The sequence below is a fragment of the Myxocyprinus asiaticus genome, chromosome 20, assembly GCF_019703515.2.
Source record: "Myxocyprinus asiaticus isolate MX2 ecotype Aquarium Trade chromosome 20, UBuf_Myxa_2, whole genome shotgun sequence".
Classification (NCBI taxonomy): Eukaryota; Metazoa; Chordata; class Actinopteri; order Cypriniformes; family Catostomidae; genus Myxocyprinus; species Myxocyprinus asiaticus.
The window spans coordinates 45,825,814-45,848,122 of record NC_059363.1 but is presented as its reverse complement, the minus strand read 5'-3'; the positions used below and the strand labels follow the sequence as shown (position 1 = coordinate 45,848,122).

Here is a 22,309-nt window from a genome sequence, read left to right as displayed (position 1 = left end):
TGATCAGTGTATATATATATATATATATATATATATATATATATATATATATATATATATATATATATATATATATATATATATATATATAATCCACTTAGCAATCCACAAATTTAAAGTGGAAGGATAATGAAATAATGGAGTATTTCAAATTCTGTACTATTTCACTAATCAGATGTAAGTAAAGTAGTGACATTGATCATGTGAACTCTGTACAGCTCTTCGGAACAATCTGAAATCATGCTGCATAACATTATTATCAGGTTTTGTTCATGTCAGCTCCAGTGTATGCTGTCATTAAAACAAAAGAGAAAGTACCAAATACTAAGACATTCTCTAACTCATCTACATTTTTTTATTAAATTTTTCACTCAAATTGTTATGCTGATAATACTTTAAAATAATAATAATAATAATTCACTATTGGTCTTTTTGTTCCCCACTGTATATCTATGAATGAACACCTTTAAGTAAAACTTTCTGAGACTGTACAGACTAATTCATTTTATGCCGTCAAGCCCAACTGAATGACCTTTTGGCAGGATTCTACTGCAAGGGTTTACTGCTTTGTGGGCACCATCTTTTGGAAGTGTTTCTTGTGTGTTCTGGGTGAGCTTGCAGAGGTATTTTGGGTCAGTTGTCGGCTCTACAGTCAGTTTCTCTTGCTCATCATCGCTCGTGAGGAAAAATACCATGCCTTCACCCGTGAACTACCATACCCAGGGCTCTTTGAAATAGTGCTGACGGGAGGTGATTTTGACGGCAATCATGAAAGGCAGAGCTGGCTGTGGTCTTAGAACGCGGCCCCGTGAGTTTCCTAGCTAAAAACGGGTGAGCCTAAGCTCCCTCAGCCACTGCCAACCATTTCAGCCACGCTGACACTTTCCCCTCACACAGATGACAGGCACCCAGAACAGGTGAGAGCACCAAAAATAAGGGCCCCTGCCAAGTCCAGTGACCCCCAAATGAATCAGTGATGGTGGTGCAGACGGGCCCTTTTGTAGGGGCTTTGCTCCAGAGAGGATTATTGTTTTGGAAGAGAAAAAGGAGCTCGGGTCAGCTGGCCCTTGCCCAGTCATGGGCCCGAGGGCTAATCCACGGTCAGATGCCTTCCGCGCTGGCCCTAATCCCTCTCTCACTCTCTCACTTGTACCGCCATGCTCGCTTTGATGAAACGACATTTGAGATCCATTTGCTTTGAACCAGTGACGGTCAGCAATGTAAAACACACTCTCCTCCATAAGTGTGTTTGATGACTACGCTGATGAACACTCTTGTGTTTCATTAAAGATACTCCACATTCAGCCACTCATTCCTCCAACTTTCGTCCATCAGATATTTTTGCATCAATTCAAATGTGTTCACCTTTCTTTGTGGCGCTGCTGACCACAATATCCAAGATATGGGTTCTGGTTCTGTGTAAACCGCAAAGTAATCAGTTACACTCAAACAATGTTGAGCGCAATTTGAAGGTTGCATTTTTGCATTAAAATGGCATTTTTCCTCCACTGACGGTTAGGTTTAAGGTCGGGGGAGTAAGGTTAATAAAATCTGCATTCTAGTTGACTGTATTAAGTCATTTACAACAAAAAAATATAACTCGCTTTTGGTGCCACTCTGTGGATATTTCTTCCAGAAACTGAAGCTCACACGTGCACAAACGTTCAACAACACTTCCAGCTTCAGCCACTGGGGGAGTGGTTCGAATTTCTGTAATCACAGACCGATTTCAGCAGCACAACTTTCGACCTCTGCCACTGAATTCACTGTATGATCAGTTTGGTATCTCTGATGCAGCGTTTGAGGAGAATCGTCTAAAAAAAGAGAGCGTTTTTTGATATTGTCAAAATGGACCTTAGTCAGAGTCAGAAACTAAAGCCACATTTTTGCTGCAACATCCGAGCGCATTACGGTAATGAGAGTTGAGGGGTGAAATGTGTTTAAATGTGCTGAAAATAATGTCACAATGCAAAAATCTTAATGGTCCTTAATTTTTTAATTTTCTTAATGCAAAATGTAATTTTTTATTATTATTTATTTATTTATTGTTATTGATTTGGGGTTAAATATGACCAGAACATTTTCTTGACCGATTTCATAAGATTCGCCCTACTACATAAATGAAGCTATATGGGTGGTATTTTGATCAAACCAATCTGTCTTCTAGACATCCGTCTCTCTCTCTCTCTCTCTCTCTCTCTCTCTCTCTCTCTCTCTCTCTCTCTCTCTCTCTCTGATCCTCTTGCTCTGGTTGTAACGGGAGACTAGATAGTGCCAGGGTTTAATTCCTGTCAGCATCTGTTTAATTAAACTTGTTACTGTTCTAATTAAGACAGACACCTATGTACCTCAGATTCTTCACACTGGCTTTGCGATGGCTGACAATAGCACGTGACACGAAGTGAATCATGGAGCGTTTCTTATCCCGAGTCTCACAGTGGACTATGCGGCTTACGAGAGATTCAGAGAAATATGATACCCATAGAAAGGGACCATATTACAATTTCATGAAAGTATAACAGCACACATGGCATTTTCTATCCTAATGAGCACAACTAAACGTGTTGTCTTTAAGCAGTCAACATATTTTGCATTTGCAATGAAGTTTTACCATTGTTAGTGTAAACTAAATTTGGTGCAAAATTACAATAAGGTTGTATACTTTAACAGTTGTTAAAACATTAGTTATCATGATCTATCTTTACAGCATTTATTAATGTTAATTTAAATTTCTATGTATAATGCGTGTAATACAAGATAACATTGGTTAATGCATTATGAACTAACAATAAACAATAGTTTATTTACAAATGAACATTAACAAAGATTAAGAAATGCTGTAAAAATATTGTAATTGTTAGTTCATGATACATAACATATTAAGTTACCTAATGTTAACATACAGAACCTTATTGTCATATTGTAAACATGTTTAGTTAAAATGAATTGCAAATAATTTCAATAACAATACAGTGACAAAGATTGATTTATTTGCCTTTTAGGTGTGCAGTAATACTAACATAGTTAATTCAACTTGGGCCATTGTAGAGAAATTATATTTAAGGTGTGTTTAGTCAATCTAATCTTGTTTACAATTTACAATTATTTTATCTCACTCCCCACTGTCTGTGATTATCAGTAAAATATAAAAATTGTACTTGGGAGAAAAGAGATTTCACTGTGACTTCGCAGCCATCAAATGATCTCCCGGAGTTTGCGAGGAAGAGTAGGACCACGGGGACCGGCGGGTAATTAGGTTAGTGGGTTGTCAGTGTCAGGAAATTGAAAGACAATCCTAATCAGATTTCTGTTTCTAGGGAATCAAATAATTTGTACAAGGAGAAAAAATCTCCTGATTCGACTTCTAAAAAAGATACTGTGGTTTGTTGTCGCTGCTCTTTGTTGCACGTTTGTACGCTCATATTTAATGAAATGGCCATTATAATTCACATCAAATGCAATTAGCAGTTAATATACTGCAGTTGTACCTTCAGAGAAATGTTGACCAATGCAAAGCATTTACACAGATTTCAGGGATTTTTGGTTGCAGTCATTGCATCTGTGATACTGCTGCTGTTCTCCCTAAATAGAACAACAATGCCCTGCAATGTTTTTTACTCTTTTCATTTTTCTGCTGATTATACCTGCTAAATGAACATTGTCTTCTCTTTGTCTCAAACTACATAACACACAAACCTCTTCTGACAGTCAGTGTAGTTGTACTGTGATGAAATCATTTAGCCAGCAGACAGATTTAACTGGTCATTGGTTCTTTAGAGGAATGAAACATTACAGCAGTGTCCCTGATGGTGGAACTGCTCCATTTCTCTCATTTAGAGTTTGTGATTTAGGCTTTTGATGTCATGTGTAACCCCTTTCAGTAAAGTCTGGAGTGAATATTGTATACACTTTTTTTTTTTCTTTTTTTTTTCTGCTCTAAAATATTTAATGACCTGGACATTGCTCCTTTGTAGAGTAAAACATGCTCGCAAGCCGTAGTGATTTCCGATTAGGGAGTAAATCAATCTTTTGAGTCAGTGGTTTTCATTCAATTAGATGAAGTTCTCACTAGTCCTGTTCACACATGCAATCAGGTAAATTACAGGAAAATTGTTGGGTTGCCTTTACTGGTAAATACACCTCTTGTGCTGTTCACACATACCATCAATATGGAAATGTATAGGTCATGGTACAGCTTCTCATTAAGGGAAATTGCCAGAGCAAAATTTACCAGTATTTTCAAAAAGGTTTTTCACACATCACCTCTTATCTGAAAAATGCAGTAAGTTTTCTGGAAAAGGCTGTATGTGTGAAAGGGACTAATGATTTGCAAATTGGTCTTAATCTAAATGATTTCTGAATATCTGTATCCAGTAAATATAATGTCTGGAAAGGTTGTGGAAAAGTCATGGAAATGTTTTGGTCAAAAAAGTTGGGAACCCTGGAAAAAGCTATCAGTTGATTACCAATTAAAACAATATTCCCAAGTAAACATGTTTTGTTTGAAACAGTTTATATATATATATATATAGAGAGAGAGAGAGAGAGAGAGAGAGAGAGAGAGAGAGGCATGAAGAACACCTGGAATGTTTCTTACTTAATGATCTATTGTTGATTAAAGTAATAGTTTACCCAAAAATGAAAATTCTCTCATCATTTACTCACCCTCATGTCATCCCAGATGTGTATGACTTTCTTCCTTCTGCAGAACACAAATGAAGATTTTTAGAGAAATATTTCATCACTGTTGATCCATACAATGCAAGTAAATGGTGACCTGAACTTTGAAGCTCCAAAAAGCACATAAAGGCAGCATAAAAGTAATCCATAAAACTGCAGTGGTTTAATCCATATCTTCAGAAGTGATATGGTAGGTGTGGATGAGAAACAGAACAATATTTAAAATCTTTTTTTACTATAAATGTCCATTTTCACTTCCACATTCTTCTTCTTCTGTTTTTTTGGCCATTAGCATCATTCATGTATATCCCCACCGACTGGTTGGGGCTGGACAAACTTGGAGATGTATGGTAAAAGAAGGACTTCATCTGTTTCTCACCCACACCTATCATATCACTTCTGAATCATAGATTAAACCACTGGAGTCGCATCAATTATTTTTATGCTGACTTTATGTGATTTTTGGAGCTTCAAAGTTCTGGTCACCATTGTATGGATTTACAGAGCTGAAATATTCTAAAAATCTTCATTTGTGTTCAGTAGAAGAAAGAAATTCGCACATGTCTGGGATGGCATGAGGGTGTTTTATGGCATGAGTGTTTTGTTATTGAAGTCACCCGGGCAAAAGACATGGTAAAAGTGCAACATCCACTAAAACAAATGCATTAAAGAAAACTTACTTAGTGGATCACAATATGAGAAGTGATATGTGCGTGTGCGTGTGTGCGTACGAGTGCGTGTGTGTGTGCGTGCATGTGCGTGTGTGTGTTTGTGTGTGTGTGTGTGTGAGTGTGTGTGTTTGTGCATGTGAGCATGCACGTGAGTGTGTGTGAGTGTGTGTTTCTCACTCTTTGTCTGTTTCTGAGTGAAATTATAAAAAGCACATAAAATGTGATATTTGTGAATCAACGTCACAAAAAAACTCAAAAGTTATTGCAAAAGCACATTCATGTACGTTCTGATGCTGAGTCCGAAAGCAGCCCACCCTCTTCCTTTCGAAAACAGTTTAAGACTTACCGAACATACATCAGCTGTAGGCTCATTTAGAATGAAAAATAAAAACATTTAAGAAGAATTAGAACAGTTTACTGCCTTTGCCTGATTAATATAAAATATAACTGTAATCTGATTATGAGTAATGTAGTTTTATCTAATTACAAGTACTTGATTTTTGTAATGTGATTACCTAATTCATTATACATGTAATCCGTTTCTAACCATCACTGGTGATACACATTTACAACTCCTGCTAGAGTTATTTTTGGAATGACAGTATATTTGTATGATTTATCAGTGTGTGTATGTGTGTGCTTATAAATATATATGACTACGCTGCATTCCTGCACTGCAATTTTTATTTTATTTTTTTTAACGGTAAAAGACTGTAAAAATGCTATAGTAAAAAATACATGAATTGGTTAACGGGAGGTTACCTTAAAATATTTAATATGTTTAAAAAGGTAATACATGTAGTTTTACAGTAAACGTTTGTAAAAATATATATTTTTTTAAATGTTAAAAGTATGATTTTTTTGTATAATTAATGGTAAAAATGTATATTATGTTTAACAAGAGAGTACATGTACTTTTTATGGCAAATTATTGTAAAATTTACGGTAAAAATCATTAATCGGGTGTTCCCAGAATTCCCTGTGTGATCTGTCATATTTCATTATATTTTATGGCAATAGTTATGTTTCTTCTTATTTTTAATATCAGTTACGTACATTGGGGTGTTCTGTGTTATATTTGATTAGTTCATGTTTATTACATTATTTTAATTTCACATGTTACCCTGATGGTGTTTAGTGTTTGTGTAAGTTTAATATATCAAGTTTATTATTTAATAACATAAACGATGATAATGCACTGTAAAACATACAGGTATCAAAATGACATCCCGTAAAGCCTGAAACGTGGTTACCGTATTGTTAACGGTGAATTTCTGGCAAACACAGCTGCCAGTTCTTTACTATAAATTTAACAGGATTTTTTATGATGTAGTGTGCAAACATCACAGTTTTTGCATGTGTAAATTATGGTATATTGTCGATTGCCTTGGTGTGGCTGTTGAAAAGTGAAGTAATGAAGGGTGTGTGTGAGTTCTTTGACCCAGTGTTAAATATTCATCTGTTTAGATGTGTGTCAGGTGTGTAGTGTCACTGTGGCTGAAGTCACTGCTCACATATGGAGGCATGACACCTCCGTCACACACCCTCTCTCTCTCTCTCTCTCTCTGTGTGTGTCTCTCATGCATGTGTGTTGTTGTGTTTGTGAATATGTTGGCTCTCTCCTTGGTTTAAATTTCCTTTAAAGCTGAAATTATTTATTTACACTCTGATACTATTACTGTAGAGGCTTCTGTGTGTGTGGGTGACTCTCATGAAACCTCTCAGGAAAATGCCCTTCTCCTATTTTACTTGAAACAAACAAGAAATTACAAGTCTATGTAGAGCCTATATGAAGCCTATATTGTAATACAGTAAAAAATGCAGTGTGTTACAGTAATAAGAATAATCTTTATAATCAATGGGATAAGTAAAAGAAAAATATCTGAATCATTGATCAGAATTGGGGGTGGTAAAATGTGCATAACTGTCATAGAAATAATGTCACAATGCAAAAAACCTTCATGGTCTGATATGTTGATATGTTATTTTCTTTATGCAAAATATGATAGCATTTTTACTATTATTATTAGTATCATCATTATTATTATTTTGTAATGATTGGGTTAAATATGACCAGGACATTTTTTGACAGGTTTCTTGAGAACCACCTGTGTGCTTATCTGACTAAATAAATAAATAACTAATACTGTAAATAATATGTACTATAAATATATACAAATACTGAATTTACCACCTCAGATAATTCTTTTTTTTTTTTTTTTGCAAAACAATTTCATTGTAGTATTATAAGAAATTGTCCACATTAGTCCTGCAAAACCCAAAGTGAAACTTTGTGATTAAAAAAATATATATAAAGTATTTGAATAAAGTCACAAGTGTTTCCAATGGGAAAACATCGTCAATACCCAAAATTGGTAAAATCTTGTGTATTTATTTATTTATTTGTTCTTTTTTTACAAACAAGTAAGGGGGAAAAACGTTAATTATAGCCCTAAAATAAATACACATTTCTTTTTACTTTTCTTTTCTTATGCTTAGTGCTATTTAATGTAACAATACTTGAAATCTGCAGGGTTTTTTATGTGACTCATTTATTTCCCCATTCACAATGAGTCTGTGTTTTCACACACTTACATGTTTACATCAGAGCCAGAACGGTCTTAATAATAAATCAGTGATTGACACTAATCTTATATACCGATCAGCCACAACATTAAAACTACCTGCCTAATATTGTGTAGGTCCCCCTCATGCCACCAAAACAGCACCAACCCGCATCTCAGAACAGCATTCTAAGATTATATTCTTCTCACCACAATTGTACAGAGCAGTTATCTGAGTTACCGTAGACTTTGTCAGTTCAAACCAATCTGGTCATTCTCTGTTGACCTCTCTCATCAACAAGGTGTTTCCATCCACAGAACTGCCGCTCACTGGATGTTTTTTGTTTTTGGCACCATTCGGAGTAAATTCTAGAGACTGTTGTGTGTGAAAATCCCAGGAGATCAGCAGTTACAGAAATACTCAAACCAGCCCATCTGGCACCAACAATCATTCATGCGATTATCTAATCATCCAATCATGTGGCAGCAGTGCAGTGCATGAAATCATGCAGATACAGGACAGGAGCTTCAGTTAATGCTCACATCAACCATCAGAATGGGGAAAAAATGTGATCTCAGTGATTTGGACCGTGGCATGATTGTTGGTGCCAGATGGGCTGGTTTGAGTATTTCTGTAACTGCTGATCTCCTGGGATTTTCACACACAACAGTCTCTAGAATTTACTCTGAATGGTGCCAAAAACAAAAAACATCCAGTGAGTAGCAGTTCTGTGGATGGAAACGCCTTGTTGATGAGAGAGGTCAACAGAGAATGACCAGATTGGTTTGAACTGACAAAGTCTACAGTAACTCAGATAACTGCTCTGTACAATTGTGGTGAGAAGAATATCATCTCTGAATGCTATTCTGAGATGTGGGTTGGCACTGTTTTGGTGGCACGAGGGGGACCTACACAATATTAGACAGGTTCTTTTAATGTTGTGGCTGATCGGTGCATGTAATAAGCATGCTTGTTGCATGTGTATAATAACAGGTTTGACTTGCTTCCTTTTCTGGAGTTTTGACACAGATATCATCTTTCAGAGCTCTGGACATGTGCTTATTTACATCAGTCTGTTTAATTAACTGTGTAAAATACATCAACTCTTTTTAGATCTTTCAGACACTCAAAACTACAGTAAATGTTGGTCATAAATGTGATTAAATAAATGTGTGTGTAAATATTGTTTTTGTTTGTTAAGGTGTGCGTTTAGATCGAGTACGAGGAGGTAGACAGAAATACAAAAGGAGAATGGATGCAGAAAACACAGCTTACCTGGGGCTCACACTCCCTCCACCAGCCAAAAAACCATGTGAGAACACACACACACACACACACACATGTTCATAGTATTAAAAACCTTTATGTTGCAGTTGCTCATGTGGGCAACAGATTAATTAAAGACAACAGCACTATTGAGCATTTGTATTTGTTCAGATGAAGAAATTGTTAGCACTTTATAATAACGTTCAGAATTTTCATGAATATGCGATTAACAAACATTATCTGTTACATTATCCTTTAAAATAACAATAATGCACAATTAAATAATTAGAAATTTCATGCAAGTTTGATTCATATTTAAATGTACATAAATTACTGTTCAGTTAAACATTATATGTGTGTTGATGAATTAAAGTTCTTATTATAATGTTTTATTTATCTTTACTGTACATTTGCAGACATTTAAGGAACACACAATGGCAGAACAAGTATATTATCAGTTTTATATGTGTATATTAATGTAGTGAAGTTTAGACAATTGTTCACAAATAATTAATGTTGGATTGTTTATAAAATGTCCAGTGAAAGTGCTGAACTCGATCTCTGTGTCTTCTCATCCTCAGTGACGAAGATCGTATCCCACCTGCTTGTAGCAGAGCCAGAGAAGATCTACGCCATGCCAGACCCCAGCATGCCCGAGAGCGACATCAAAGCCCTGACCACGCTGTGTGACCTCGCCGACCGTGAGCTGGTCGTCATCATCGGATGGGCCAAACACATCCCAGGTCAGTCAACACCGCTCGCGACAACACAAACCAACACCAGTATATCTGACGTGAATTGTTATTTTATGTTTTGCGTTATGTTTGAAAGCTTTAGGTGTGTAATGCATGTTATCTGATGTATGTGAAATGCATCACACTCTGCACTGCAAAAAGCACTAAAACTACTCAAATAAAAAATGCAAGTTGCCTAAAAGTGGTGCCAAAGTAACGACTTGAACAAAGAAAATTCATTGCACTTTTTTTTTTTTTGACTACTTTGAATTTCCCTTCTGGTGATGACATTTTTTTTTTTTTTTTTAGAAATTATTATGACAAGTTAAATAAAATAAAAAAACAACAACAAAGATATATAACAATGATTAAACAGTTTTGACAGCGTGTGAACAACATTCACCACGTACAAGGGCGATTCTCAGGAACACACACAAAAAAAATGTCCTGGGCCTATTTTACTTTAAAAAATGAAAATAAATTATATTTTGCATATAGAAAATGAAGCCAATTTGGGGCCATTAAGATTTTTTACATTGTGACATTATTTTCAAGACAGTTACACACATTTCACCCCTCAGTTCTCATTAACGCATCTTGTTTTTTTTTTCTTTTTTTTTTTTAAATAGTTAAACAAATAAAATGACTGTTACAGTAACGAGAATCATCATTGAAAAGAATGCGAACTTCTAGATGTGTTACAGTAATGAGAATTGGGTGGTAAAATAGTAAAAGTATCTTGAAAATAATGTCAGAATGTGAAAAATCTGAATGGTCCTACATGTAGGCTTCATTTTCATTATGATATTTTTTTGCCTTGATTTGGTGTTAAATATGACCAGGTTTTGTGAGAATCGCCCACACTCATTATCACACTCTTAAAACAACATTTACTGTAACACCTACACAGCTGAAATGGTTATTCTTCAAGAAATAAAATTATAAAAAATAAAACATTATAAATGTCACTGGACAATACTGTGTGTATGAAAAGAGCATTAGAGACTCATTATACACACCACAGTACAAATACACAAATACAAATAAATGAAACATGTTATTCAGACAGAGATGTAAACTGTATTTTGTGTTCACGTCCTCAGTTCAGTGTGGTCGGTCTGTGGGGCAGGTGTGTGTTTTTGGGGAAGATGGTGATCATTAACTGGATGAAGTGTGTTAGCTAGTAAGGAGATTAGGAGGATGTTGACCCCCTTAATCACTCACACACACACACACACACACACACACACAGACAGACACAGAAGTGCTGTTTCAGCACACAGAGCATTTCAGCAAGGCGCTTACAGACGACTCGATCACTAGTGACCCAAAAACACAGTCTCCTCAAATACACACACACTACATGAATGAATTAAAGTTCTCATTATTTTATTTTATTAGTAAACCAGAGTTGTCACATCCTGTTGTGCAGCTACTGATTGCATTCCACTGTGACACCAATTGAGAGGACCAGTTAAAAAAAAAGCACGTTTAGTGTGATGTCTTTTCAGGTTTAAAGGTGCAGTCGTGCTAGACTTTGTCTTCCATTCACTTCCATTGTTTCTCTGACCTGCGAATTCATATGTCAAGAACACGTGAGACAATTAGCAGATTGAAACGTCACAGATTGACCTCTAATTTCAATACATTGAATACATACTGTATTTCAGAGCTGCGTGATTTTATTCCTATGTACTTGAATGAAGAAAGACTAAAATCTTCGAAACGGCTGGTCACGATTACGAACAAATAACACATTTCAAATCAGCAATAAAATCTGACAACAATCGGATCATAAACTGTGCTTCTTTAGCTCAGATCACGCAAAAAAGTGATATTTTTCAGGCTGGTCCAGATAATGCGCATGCTCATTCTCAGTGTAAAATGACATGTGACGATCAAAAAAGTGATTGGCTCTTGTAACTGTAAGACAGGACTTCCTATTCTACAGACGCCGTATTCAGCGTTATGATTTCTCCCATTCATAACTACTCCAGTGAGCCGTCTCATCCTGTCTTTGACGCATCCTAAAAGTAATGCTTCTTTTTATTATTTTATGAAATGATTTTTATGAAATCATTGTAAACAGTACAATCAAGACAAAATGTAACATTTTCCACATTTTCGAAAAATTTTCGGTAGCATTTCCGGAAAAGTTCTCCTTAAAACAACTCAAAAAACCCTGGCCAAAAATATGAGAAGCGTATTTCAGAAAATAATTACCATTGATTTGAACTTTTCATGACAACATTTAGTACAGGTTAAAAAAATATATATTGTATCTCGTTACTCAAACACACCAACTGAATTCACACCTTGTGTTTTTTTTTTTTTTTTTGTTACTATGTCTAATGGTTGATCTAAGGATAAATGATCAGATGTGTAATAATTGTTAAAATTGTATTGTATGTCTAAATTCTTAAAGTAATATTCCAGGTTCAAATTAATCTCAATTGAAAAAATAAAATAAAATCTAAAATCTGTGTTCCAGTGAGACACTTACAATAGGGACAGGGACAATATGTGGAGGGTTTAAAGGCAGAAATGTGAAGCACTTAATTAATTCATTAATGAAATATAAAAGCATTTACATTAATTATTCTGTTAAAACATGCGTATTATTTGAGCTGTGAAGTTGTTTAAATCGTTGTTTTTACACAGTAACTAAAAACGGTTTAAGGAACAAATACGAAAATGAACAAAAAGTTTTACAGTACGTAACCAAAAATGGGAACAAAGGCCCTTTCTCTTGTTACCAGTTAATTTCATTCTGTTAATTTTTTAATGAAAACAAAGACTAAATGGTTTATCACAGTAAATGTTTGGAAACTACACTAAATGTAGCCCAAAAAATGGGGCTTCACTCTATTAAGTATGTGCTTTGATCCTGAAGGAAACTGCTGCATGACACATTACTTTGCCTATTTGCCCGTTGTGGATGAAGCATTCTGTAACACCCTGAAGGCCTTTTAAACAGCTATGTAAAATTACTAAATATACAGTTGTGCTCAAAAGTTTGCATACCCTTGGAGAATTGGTAATATATGTACCATTTTTAAAGAAAACATGAGTGAGCAGGCAAAACACATTTCTTTTATTTCTTATGGGATTCATATTCAACTGTAGGTTATAACAGAATGGCACAATCATAAAACAAAACATGGCAACAAAGAAAAAAATTAAATGACCCCTGTTCAAAAATCTGCATACCCTTAGTTCTTAATACTGTGTATTGTCCCCTTTAGCATCAATGACAGCATGCAGTCTTTTGTAATAGTTGTCTATGAGGCCCCAAATTCTTGCAGGTGGTATTGCTGCCCATTCGTCTTGGCAAAATGCCTCCAGGTCATACAAAGTCTTTGGTCGTCTTGCATGAACCACACATTTGAGATCTCCCCAGAGTGGCTCAATGAGATTAAGGTCAGGAGACTGTGATGGCCACTCCAGAACCTTCACCTTTTTCTGCTGTAACCACTGGAGGGTCAACTTGGCCTTGTGCTTAGGGTCATTGTCGTGCTGGAAAGTCCAAGAGCGTCCCATGCACAGCTTTCGTGCAGAAGAATGCAAATTGTCTGCCAGTATTTTCTGATAACATGCTGCATTCATCTTGCCATCAATTTTCACAAGATTCCCCGTGCCTTTAGAGCTCACACACCCCCAAAACATCAGTGAGCCACCACCATACTTCACAGTGGGGATGGTATTCTTTTCACTATAGGCCTTGTTGACCCCTCTCCAAACATAGTGCTTATGGTTGTGACCATAAAGCTCTATTTTGGTCTCGTCACTCCAAATTACAGTGTGCCAGAAGCTGTGAGGCATGTCAAGGTGTTGTCGGGCATATTGTAACCGGGCTTTTTTGTGGCATTGGTGCAGTAAAGGCTTCTTTCTGGCAACTCGACCATGCAGCTCATTTTTGTTCAAGTATCGTCGTATTGTGCTCCTTGAAACAACCACACCGTCTTTTTCCAGAGCAGCCTGTATTTCTCCTGAGGTTACCTGTGGGTTTTTCATTGTATCCCGAACAATTCTTCTGGCAGTTGTGGCTGAAATCTTTCTTGGTCTACCTGACCTTGGCTTGGTATCAAGAGATCCCTGAATTTTCCACTTCTTAATAAGTGATTGAACAGTACTGACTGGCATTTTCAAGACTTTGGATATCTTTTTATATCCTTTTCCATCTTTATAAAGTTCCATTACCTTGTTACGCAGGTCTTTTGACAGTTCTTTTCTGCTCCCCATGGCTCTGTATCTAGCCTGCTCAGTGCATCCACGTGAGAGCTAACAAACTCATTGACTATTTATACACAGACACTAATTGCAATTTAAAAAGCCACAGGTGTGGGAAATTAACCTTTAATTGCCATTTAAACCTGTGTGTGTCACCTTGTATGTCTGTAACAAGGTCAAACATTCAAGGGTATGTAAACTTTTGATCAGGGCCATTTGGGTGATTTCTGTTATCATTATGATTTAAAAAGGAGCCAAACAACTATGTGATGATAAATGGCTTCATATGATCACTATCCTTAAATAAAAAACAGTTTTTTTTTTTTTTTTTTTGCATGATCAGTCATGTTTTCAAAATCAGTGCCAATTTCTGCCAGGGTATGCAAATTGTGAGCACAACTGTACATGCATGATTAATCCAGATGCAAGGAAAAATATTGAGGTAAAAAGGAAATTTCTTCACTGAAAAAAAAAAGTCTTCACTGAATTATCTTTGTATATGATGCATTAATACAGATTTCATCCTGCCAAGTTTTGACAGAAGCAGATCTGTAATTAAAACAAATAATTAAAATAAAATAATGAAACAATTACTAAATAATTAAAATAATTTGGCCCATATAATATGACGTTTAGTCCAAACGTGCCCACTCGTGTGTGCGTGTATACAGGAGAGAGAGATTTTGGATATTAATTGATTTTACATGGCCAGATTTATATTTGAAGTATTTTTAATATTTTTGGGGGGTATATTTAATATTAAAAATATATTTATTGAAAAGACGTTATTTTATTTACTATATACTATGCTTGTTATGTTTTCTATGCTGAGAATTCCCCCACATGGGGAAAAAAAAACTGCTTATTTCACGTATTTTGGGTTAGGCAAGTCCCTTGTTTTGACCTTGTTTCTTTTGTCAGCTGGTATATCACCCACCCTTGGCACAGAGCACTTCCATTTTAAAAAGATCATTATTAACCGTTCTTTTATTTCGTTCTAACCGGTTACCAATTGTAAGGAGGCTGTGGAACACTCGAACTGGAACGAAAAAATACTGTGTCTGATCAGAATGAACCGAAATGAAAAACATTTTGTTTTTATTCCGTTTTTACAGTCGTTTTAGGGTTTTATGGTTTGTGAAATTGGATAAAACTTTACACAGAAAAGGTATCACAGTAAAATCATGTTAACACACATATTGTTCACGTCTTGTGTCTATACTTTTGAAACAGTGAGTATTTTAATGTTTACAGATTGACCCCATTCACTTCCATTGTAAGTGCCTCACTGGAACCTCAATTTTTGATAAATATATATATATATATATATATATATATATATATATATATATTAATTTTATTTATTTTTTTGTGGTAATCAACATTTTGCCACAAATGCTGTCGATTGAGCTTAGTTTGTATTGAACCCAGAATTTTCCTTTAAGGCATTGTTACATGTTTCAGTATTGATGCGTAGGCTGCGACAATAACAAGTATTTATAACGTATAGTTAAAAACCAAATCAAAAAATGTTAAATGCGTATTTTAACTTATTTCAATCCTTGAAATTAGTGATAGAATGATCTGCAAGCTCCTAAAACAATGACTAAATAGCTGTTTGTCTATTGGTTAACATTAACTTAACCTTTAATTGATATCAGCCGAAAAGTAATTTCAAAGGTGGTACAATTTTAATTAAATATTATAAAGACAAAAAATATATATTGTCTTTGGGATGATGTGCACTTATGAGTAGTTCACAATAAGACAACTTGAAGCATATTTTGATTTTATAGTCTTTCCCACTAGTTTTTCCCAGCATGAGTTAACTTAACATGAGTTTTTAGTGTTTCATTTTTGTACATAAAAGTGAACGTTACACACTGTGCTTTTCCTTTACCCACCCGTCTAAAGAACAGTCATATTTATATGACAGTAAAGCCTTTTATAGTGCACGTCAGGACGCAGCGCACAGACACCCATCTCATCTGACAGTTAACAACCGTAAACAGCCTCCTCGTATGGTCAGGTCCTATGGAATCGGCCGTTGATTAATTGTTAATTAATCCCTGCATTGAATATCCGAGCTCTGGCTGGCATGGCAGTGAGAGAGAGCGCTCTGTAAATAGTTTGAGTGGCGTCTCATTAAAGCTGATGTGCGGATGTTGACAGATGGCTTTTTTGCTCCCAAGGTGCTAAAGACCTTTGACATACATACACTAGCTTCTTGTTCTCAGCCGGATCATATTTCATTCTAAGTCCTGGAGATCCCCTTCGATTTCACTAACACAGCTTCACAGTTATGATAGCAAGCACACTGCTAGCAAAACTGTATCTCTACTAAGTTACAAATCCCAGAGTATTAAATCATGACAGAATAATTGTATTTACGTGATGGGTGCACATTAATGCCACCATAAATTCGTAATTATCAATGGGAAACTCTGGAATTTCTTTAAGCTCTGACTTTTTGAGTTGGTGGTGTGTTAAAGTATTCGGCTTGAAGCAAACTGGTCATAAGTTTTCATTTTTCAAGCATTCATGTTCCAAACATAGGCATGCTAATGCCATCTTTTTAGATATGATCATAAGAGCTGGCTTAGCAACATGCTAACATTGAACTCTATTGAAATCTGTGGTGAGTCGAGTCTCTTTTGCGTGTCCCATGAGGAGCATTATTTGTATTACTGCCTATGTAGAATGTTTCAAAACAGCCACCTGTTCCATCTCAGTTAGGATGCTGCCTTAAAAGTCAGATGCCTATGTAGGCTGTGGATAGCAAAGCAGCCCACTAGGCTCTAGACTGCAGACCTTAAATTTGAAGTGTGAAATTTCTGTGAAACTAACAGCTCTAACAGCACAACTATAACAGCTCTAAACAGATTTCCCAAACGCTCCTTCTGTCTCACTCCCTGTCAGGTAGTCATTCCCCTAAACTCACGCCATTGGTTGAGTCATAAGGTGATGTGTCGGGATTCTCAAACAACAGAGTAATGATTTGTAAAGTGTTTACACTCTTTAGGAAATGAACATACCAATTGATTACTTGACTCTGAACATTAAACTAGGATGTGAGAAAGTATTTTAGCATCCAAAAAATTACATACAGTAATCAGATTTAACCTATAACTATAACTGTTCTGAATCTCTTTTAGACTGTCTTTCAGCCTCTGCTGGTCATGACATATTCTGGAACATAGCAGCAGGACCCCTGTACAGGACAGTGTTCATGTGAGATGTTGTGGTGTGGAATAAGGCTTTACATTCCGCTAATGGTTGGGCTCAGTTGCCCCGTCACATTACACAGCTGCTGATCACCTGCCTGCGGGCCCCTGACCCTGTGGGCCACATTTTTCCACTAGGGAATTCTGTGGTGAGAGTGTATAGAATTGTTTCCCAGCCTGAAGAATTCACTGTAGCCGTTTATGTCCCATGATTACTTTCAAATGACATTATTATGATATACATTTAACAAGAAAGTGCCAAAATGACATGTTCTAATATAGGCAGCATTTTAAGGCATCATAGATGTGCTTCCAAAAGGTAGGCATGATTATGCTGTCTTTTAAAATACTAATTTTGGCCTCATTTATCCTTTGAAGAGAAGGCAATCCCAGAATGAGCTCAGTTGAAAAATAAATCCAATGTGGTGGACACGTCGAGAGAAATGTTGATTATAAATCATTCAGTACCAAAGCATCAATATAAATAGTTAAATCTAATTGAACCCATTACTATTTTACCCACTATTTGTGTGAACTATGTATTTATATCATGCTTATTAGAATATCGCATTGTTAGCTTAGCAACATGCTAACACCAAACACTATTTAAATCAATTGTGAGTCGAGTCTCTGGTGCGCTTCACGTGAGTTGCTGCCCATGATGAGTGTTTCAAATCAGTCACTTATGAGGGTCAATTTCAGTTAGGATCCTGCCTTATAAGGTATACTGTAAGCATTTAATATTTAGTCATTTTTGTCCAGAAAAAATATTGATTACTCCACCCTTGCACTCATGGGTGGATCTGATTTTTTCCCCCAATACCACCTGTAATCGATAAGAAGTACCAAACAGAAAATCATGTTTCATGACTGTGACGTAAACTTCAATGAACTGGCTTTTCTTTTTTTCTTTTTTTTTAAACGGCAAGCCCTTTAAAATAACTCCTAATAGGGAATATGTCAATACAGGGCAGAAAACTGTGCTTGTCAGATTATTTCTCTTTAAGTGTTGAGAAATTCATGTTTGTAATTAGTTTGAAGATGCAAAGATGCACTTTACATGAGAGTGCTGTTGGTTTCATCGCTTCCTAAATTTAACAGGCACCGCATCTGCGTCTACTCACACTCAATAATTCCCCTTTACATGCTGTTATTTTGCCTCTCTCTCTCTCTCTCTCTCTCTCTCTCTCTCTCTCTCTCTCTCTCTCTCTCTCTCTTTTCCTGGCTTCAGCTTTGCTGTTTTCTCGTTGTCATTAAACAGTGAAATCTCTTTACCATGTTGCCAGGGCTGATCCTGCTCGAGCTGTGTAATCTCCTCGTAATGGTGTGTGAATGCTGCCTGACGATAAATCTACACCTCATCAGTGCTCTTTATTAAATATAGACACCAACCAACAGGCCTCAGTATATTCAACTGAACCACTGACGGAGACTCCAGCAGCACACATCATGATGGATAGAGCAATCAGCCCTGACCTAACAACTCATGCGACCCTATCGCCATCCACGCATGAGATGTGGGGGTACCGACGGGGCAAGAGGCAGGCGAGTGGCATCTGCTGCAGGGGTTGGGGGGCAATAACGGAAAGGAGAAGTCATCACTTTTTTGTTTTGTGCGAGGGTTTGCACAACTACTCATTTTTACTAGTTATCTAGTCGCCCAGAAAAGTCGAGTCGGCAGGTCATTATTTACCTCATGCAAATGAGTCACCATATGCCGCATAGCATCAGCAGTCTTTGCTGTTTCTTGCAAGACAGAAGTTCTCTTCCTGCTGTCACTAAATAGAACAATGCATTTTATTAATCAGTACTAGTCATTTTGAATCTGAAATCTTAATTGAATTAACAATTTAAACATTTAAGGATGTTTAGATATTTTAACTATAAAACAAGACAAATTTACATTAGAAGCAAGTTTACAATTTTCTCATTTTGTTATTTTGCATATTGCATACATTAAGTTTAAGAAAGAACATATCTTGAATTCAGTTTATTTATTTATTTTTTCTCGTTTTAAGCATAAATGTAACTAAATTTATCGAGGTTCATGATTAATACGTGAAAAAACTTTTTGCCAAAATTTGCCAATTTTAAACGTTGCCAATATAAATGAAATAATTTAATTCAAAACATAAAGTGTCGGGAAAAAACTCTTTGTATCTTTTTGCTTCTCAATGAATATACCTTGTTTTAACCCTCCTATTGTGTGCAAAATCTGAACAACCTTTCAAATCCAAAACAACCTTTTGCATTTGATCAATTTTGACCCGGTGGAATTTACACTTATAAATCATTCATCACCCGATGGTTTTCATCTTGAACTATATTGTAAGTTCTTAATAGCTTCTTAACTGTTCATACATGTAAAAAGATTGATATTTTTGGCATGTTAACTGCCAAATATAAAAGTTTTTAATTAATATGCTTTTATATATATATATATAATACAATTTAGAAATTATTTGACATTTCAAAATATACATTAAATAAATCAAAATCAGTCTGATACATGTAAGGACATACTTTTTATCAACATTTCTGTGAATTTTAAAAAATATATAAAATAATATACAATTTATTTTAACATCTAATGTGAGAATTACTACTCATTTGAATGAATTTCCTAATACTCATAACTTCTCAATAGAACTTGGGGGTCAAAATGTATGAAACCAGTGTATTCTTTTTCAACTAAACATCATCAAAACAACTGTACAACTCAAGTCTACATTGTCTACAACATGAATACATTTTTACTATGTTTTTAAGCTAAATCTATTCTATTTACTCTGCCAAATGTTATTGTGTGTGTCTGCTGCATGCTGGTTCATCATCAGATGCCTACAGAGTAAAATGTCGACAATTTCCTCTTTCAAGCCCTGTTTAGACTAATGTGTGTGTGAACTTTTGCTCTCACCACACCCTCATTATTATTACCTTAAACATTATTATCTACCTCTCCCAGATCAAAAATGACCAGAACGCAATAGGAGGGTTAAATACTTTGATGTTTAGATATTTTTATTGGAAAACAATTCTTTATTGCGGTATGTGATCCACATCTAGTCAACACAGACCCAACTAGTTGGTGAAACCCCTATTTTGTGCAAGTCATTTTTGACAACTTGTTTGGGGGCTTGTAGCCAAGAGAGTTTTTTGACATCGTCCCGCTAATATTCTGGGTTTTGATTCACGCTATCAAATCCAGCTCCAAAAATCTCAAACTCCAAAGACACACCCAGTGAATCCCTGTTTTGCGGGATCAGTTTCGTCAGTACTACATGGCTACTCATTAACCGGAGGGTCTGTTTAGCAGTGGAAATAAATTATGTGTAATTATGTGACTGATTAAACCCTGTTTCTGGCTTGTCATGAAGCTAAACGCCTTGTGTAGGCCAGCGGTGTCTCGGGGGAGGAGTTAAGCAGCCGTGCGGTCCGGACACAAGGTCAGGAGAAGCAGATTAATACGAGGGGATTACTGTATTTAACCGTACTAAACGTCATATTGTCCACACTTCACTGGCTAAATGATCTCCAGTGCTGTGCTCCATTCTGATGAGCCACTTATCATGACAAAGTACTGATAGATCTTCATTTAAAATCAACATAAGATGGCATTCGCAACCCATTTGAAGCAGAATATTCAGCAAGACAAAATCTAGGGTGGGACTTGACTTTATCCATCGGTAATTGATTGGATTATAATCATACTGTCATTCCACATCTGAATGGAGCCAGATTTGTGTTACCTGCAGCTGCTGACTGTGATTCATCTACAGTTTGCATGGCAAGAGGGGAGATCAGTCAATACTTGTTCATTCATAAATTACTTTGCTTCATATATAATATCAACAAGACTGCTCACCAGCCCTGAGCTCATGCCAAACGCAACACACGACTAAACTTTCAAATACAAGCTGTTCAACCACAATGCCTTCCACCTCGCAGTATGTATGTCATTCTTTAAATACAGTTTGACACTGTATGGCATGTGCATAATGCAAATGTCTATAGAATAAAAGTTTTTTATTTTCACTCATGTTAAGTGTCATTGGACACAGGCTCCGGTCTTGATTGACATCAAGACTGGAGCTGATTGACATTGAAACTCACACAAACTCAACCAACAGACCATCAGTGTGAGTGGGAGGAGACCACAACCATAAACTGACTGAAATACATTTTCAAATATGAGCTCATAAATACAGGCAGATTAAAACTTGTCATTTTTTATGGTTATTTTGTTTGTAAAAGGCTGCTGGACTCGTAAAAAGCCTTTTTGCAAAGGTTTCTGCTTTTGTCTATTTTCAGAAATGCAGCCTTTGATTTAGGCGAGCTTGAAATATATCGCCTCTGGTATAGAAGGTGTTTCCAACATTGAACTTTATTGAGCTGCATAAAAACAAGCTAAAAACTGATTACATTTTTTTACTAGCGCTTCAGTTGGATCACAAAGGCAGATGTTTATCCACTGAGAGTAAAAGCCATGATCTGACAAGCATTTCAGCATGTGTGTAAATGGACAAGTCAAACTAGATTTTAGCATTTTATTAAACTAGATTTTTACAAAGAAAATGTGACTGGTGCTTGCCCTTGCAAAACTCGCGGCCACAATGCTAGGGTGTTGGGGTGGTTGCCAGGGTGTTGCTAGGGTGTTCTGGTTGGTTACTGGGTGGTTTCTTACTGGTCCAAGTTAACAGAACTCCAGCTTTATACAGAATAAAAAGTGATTTCTGGGTCACTCCTTTGAGTATTTCTTTTACTAAAATTAAAATATTAATGTCCCATTATTAACTGTTTATTTACTCTAATTTACATGAGGAGGGTAACACATTTACATATGGTAATTTACAGAGAACCCAAAGCCCTGTGTAGCTTTAATCTGCTTTAATCATTGTAATATTTAACAGGGGTTTCAAACGGTGCCTGGGTAGCTCAG

The 22,309-nt window shown here is 36.0% G+C and overlaps 1 protein-coding gene across 2 annotated transcripts in view; it reads left to right on the top strand.

Annotated features, from left to right (window-relative positions):
- Window positions 1–22,309, top strand: part of LOC127410963 (steroid hormone receptor ERR2-like) — a 96,879-nt gene that overhangs the window by 56,273 nt on the left and 18,297 nt on the right. For both annotated transcript variants that reach the window (XM_051646256.1, XM_051646255.1), the window contains exons 4-5: window positions 9,118–9,228; window positions 9,764–9,925. In XM_051646256.1, the coding sequence (XP_051502216.1) occupies window positions 9,118–9,228; window positions 9,764–9,925 (273 nt within the window). The remainder of the gene's footprint in view (window positions 1–9,117; window positions 9,229–9,763; window positions 9,926–22,309) is intronic.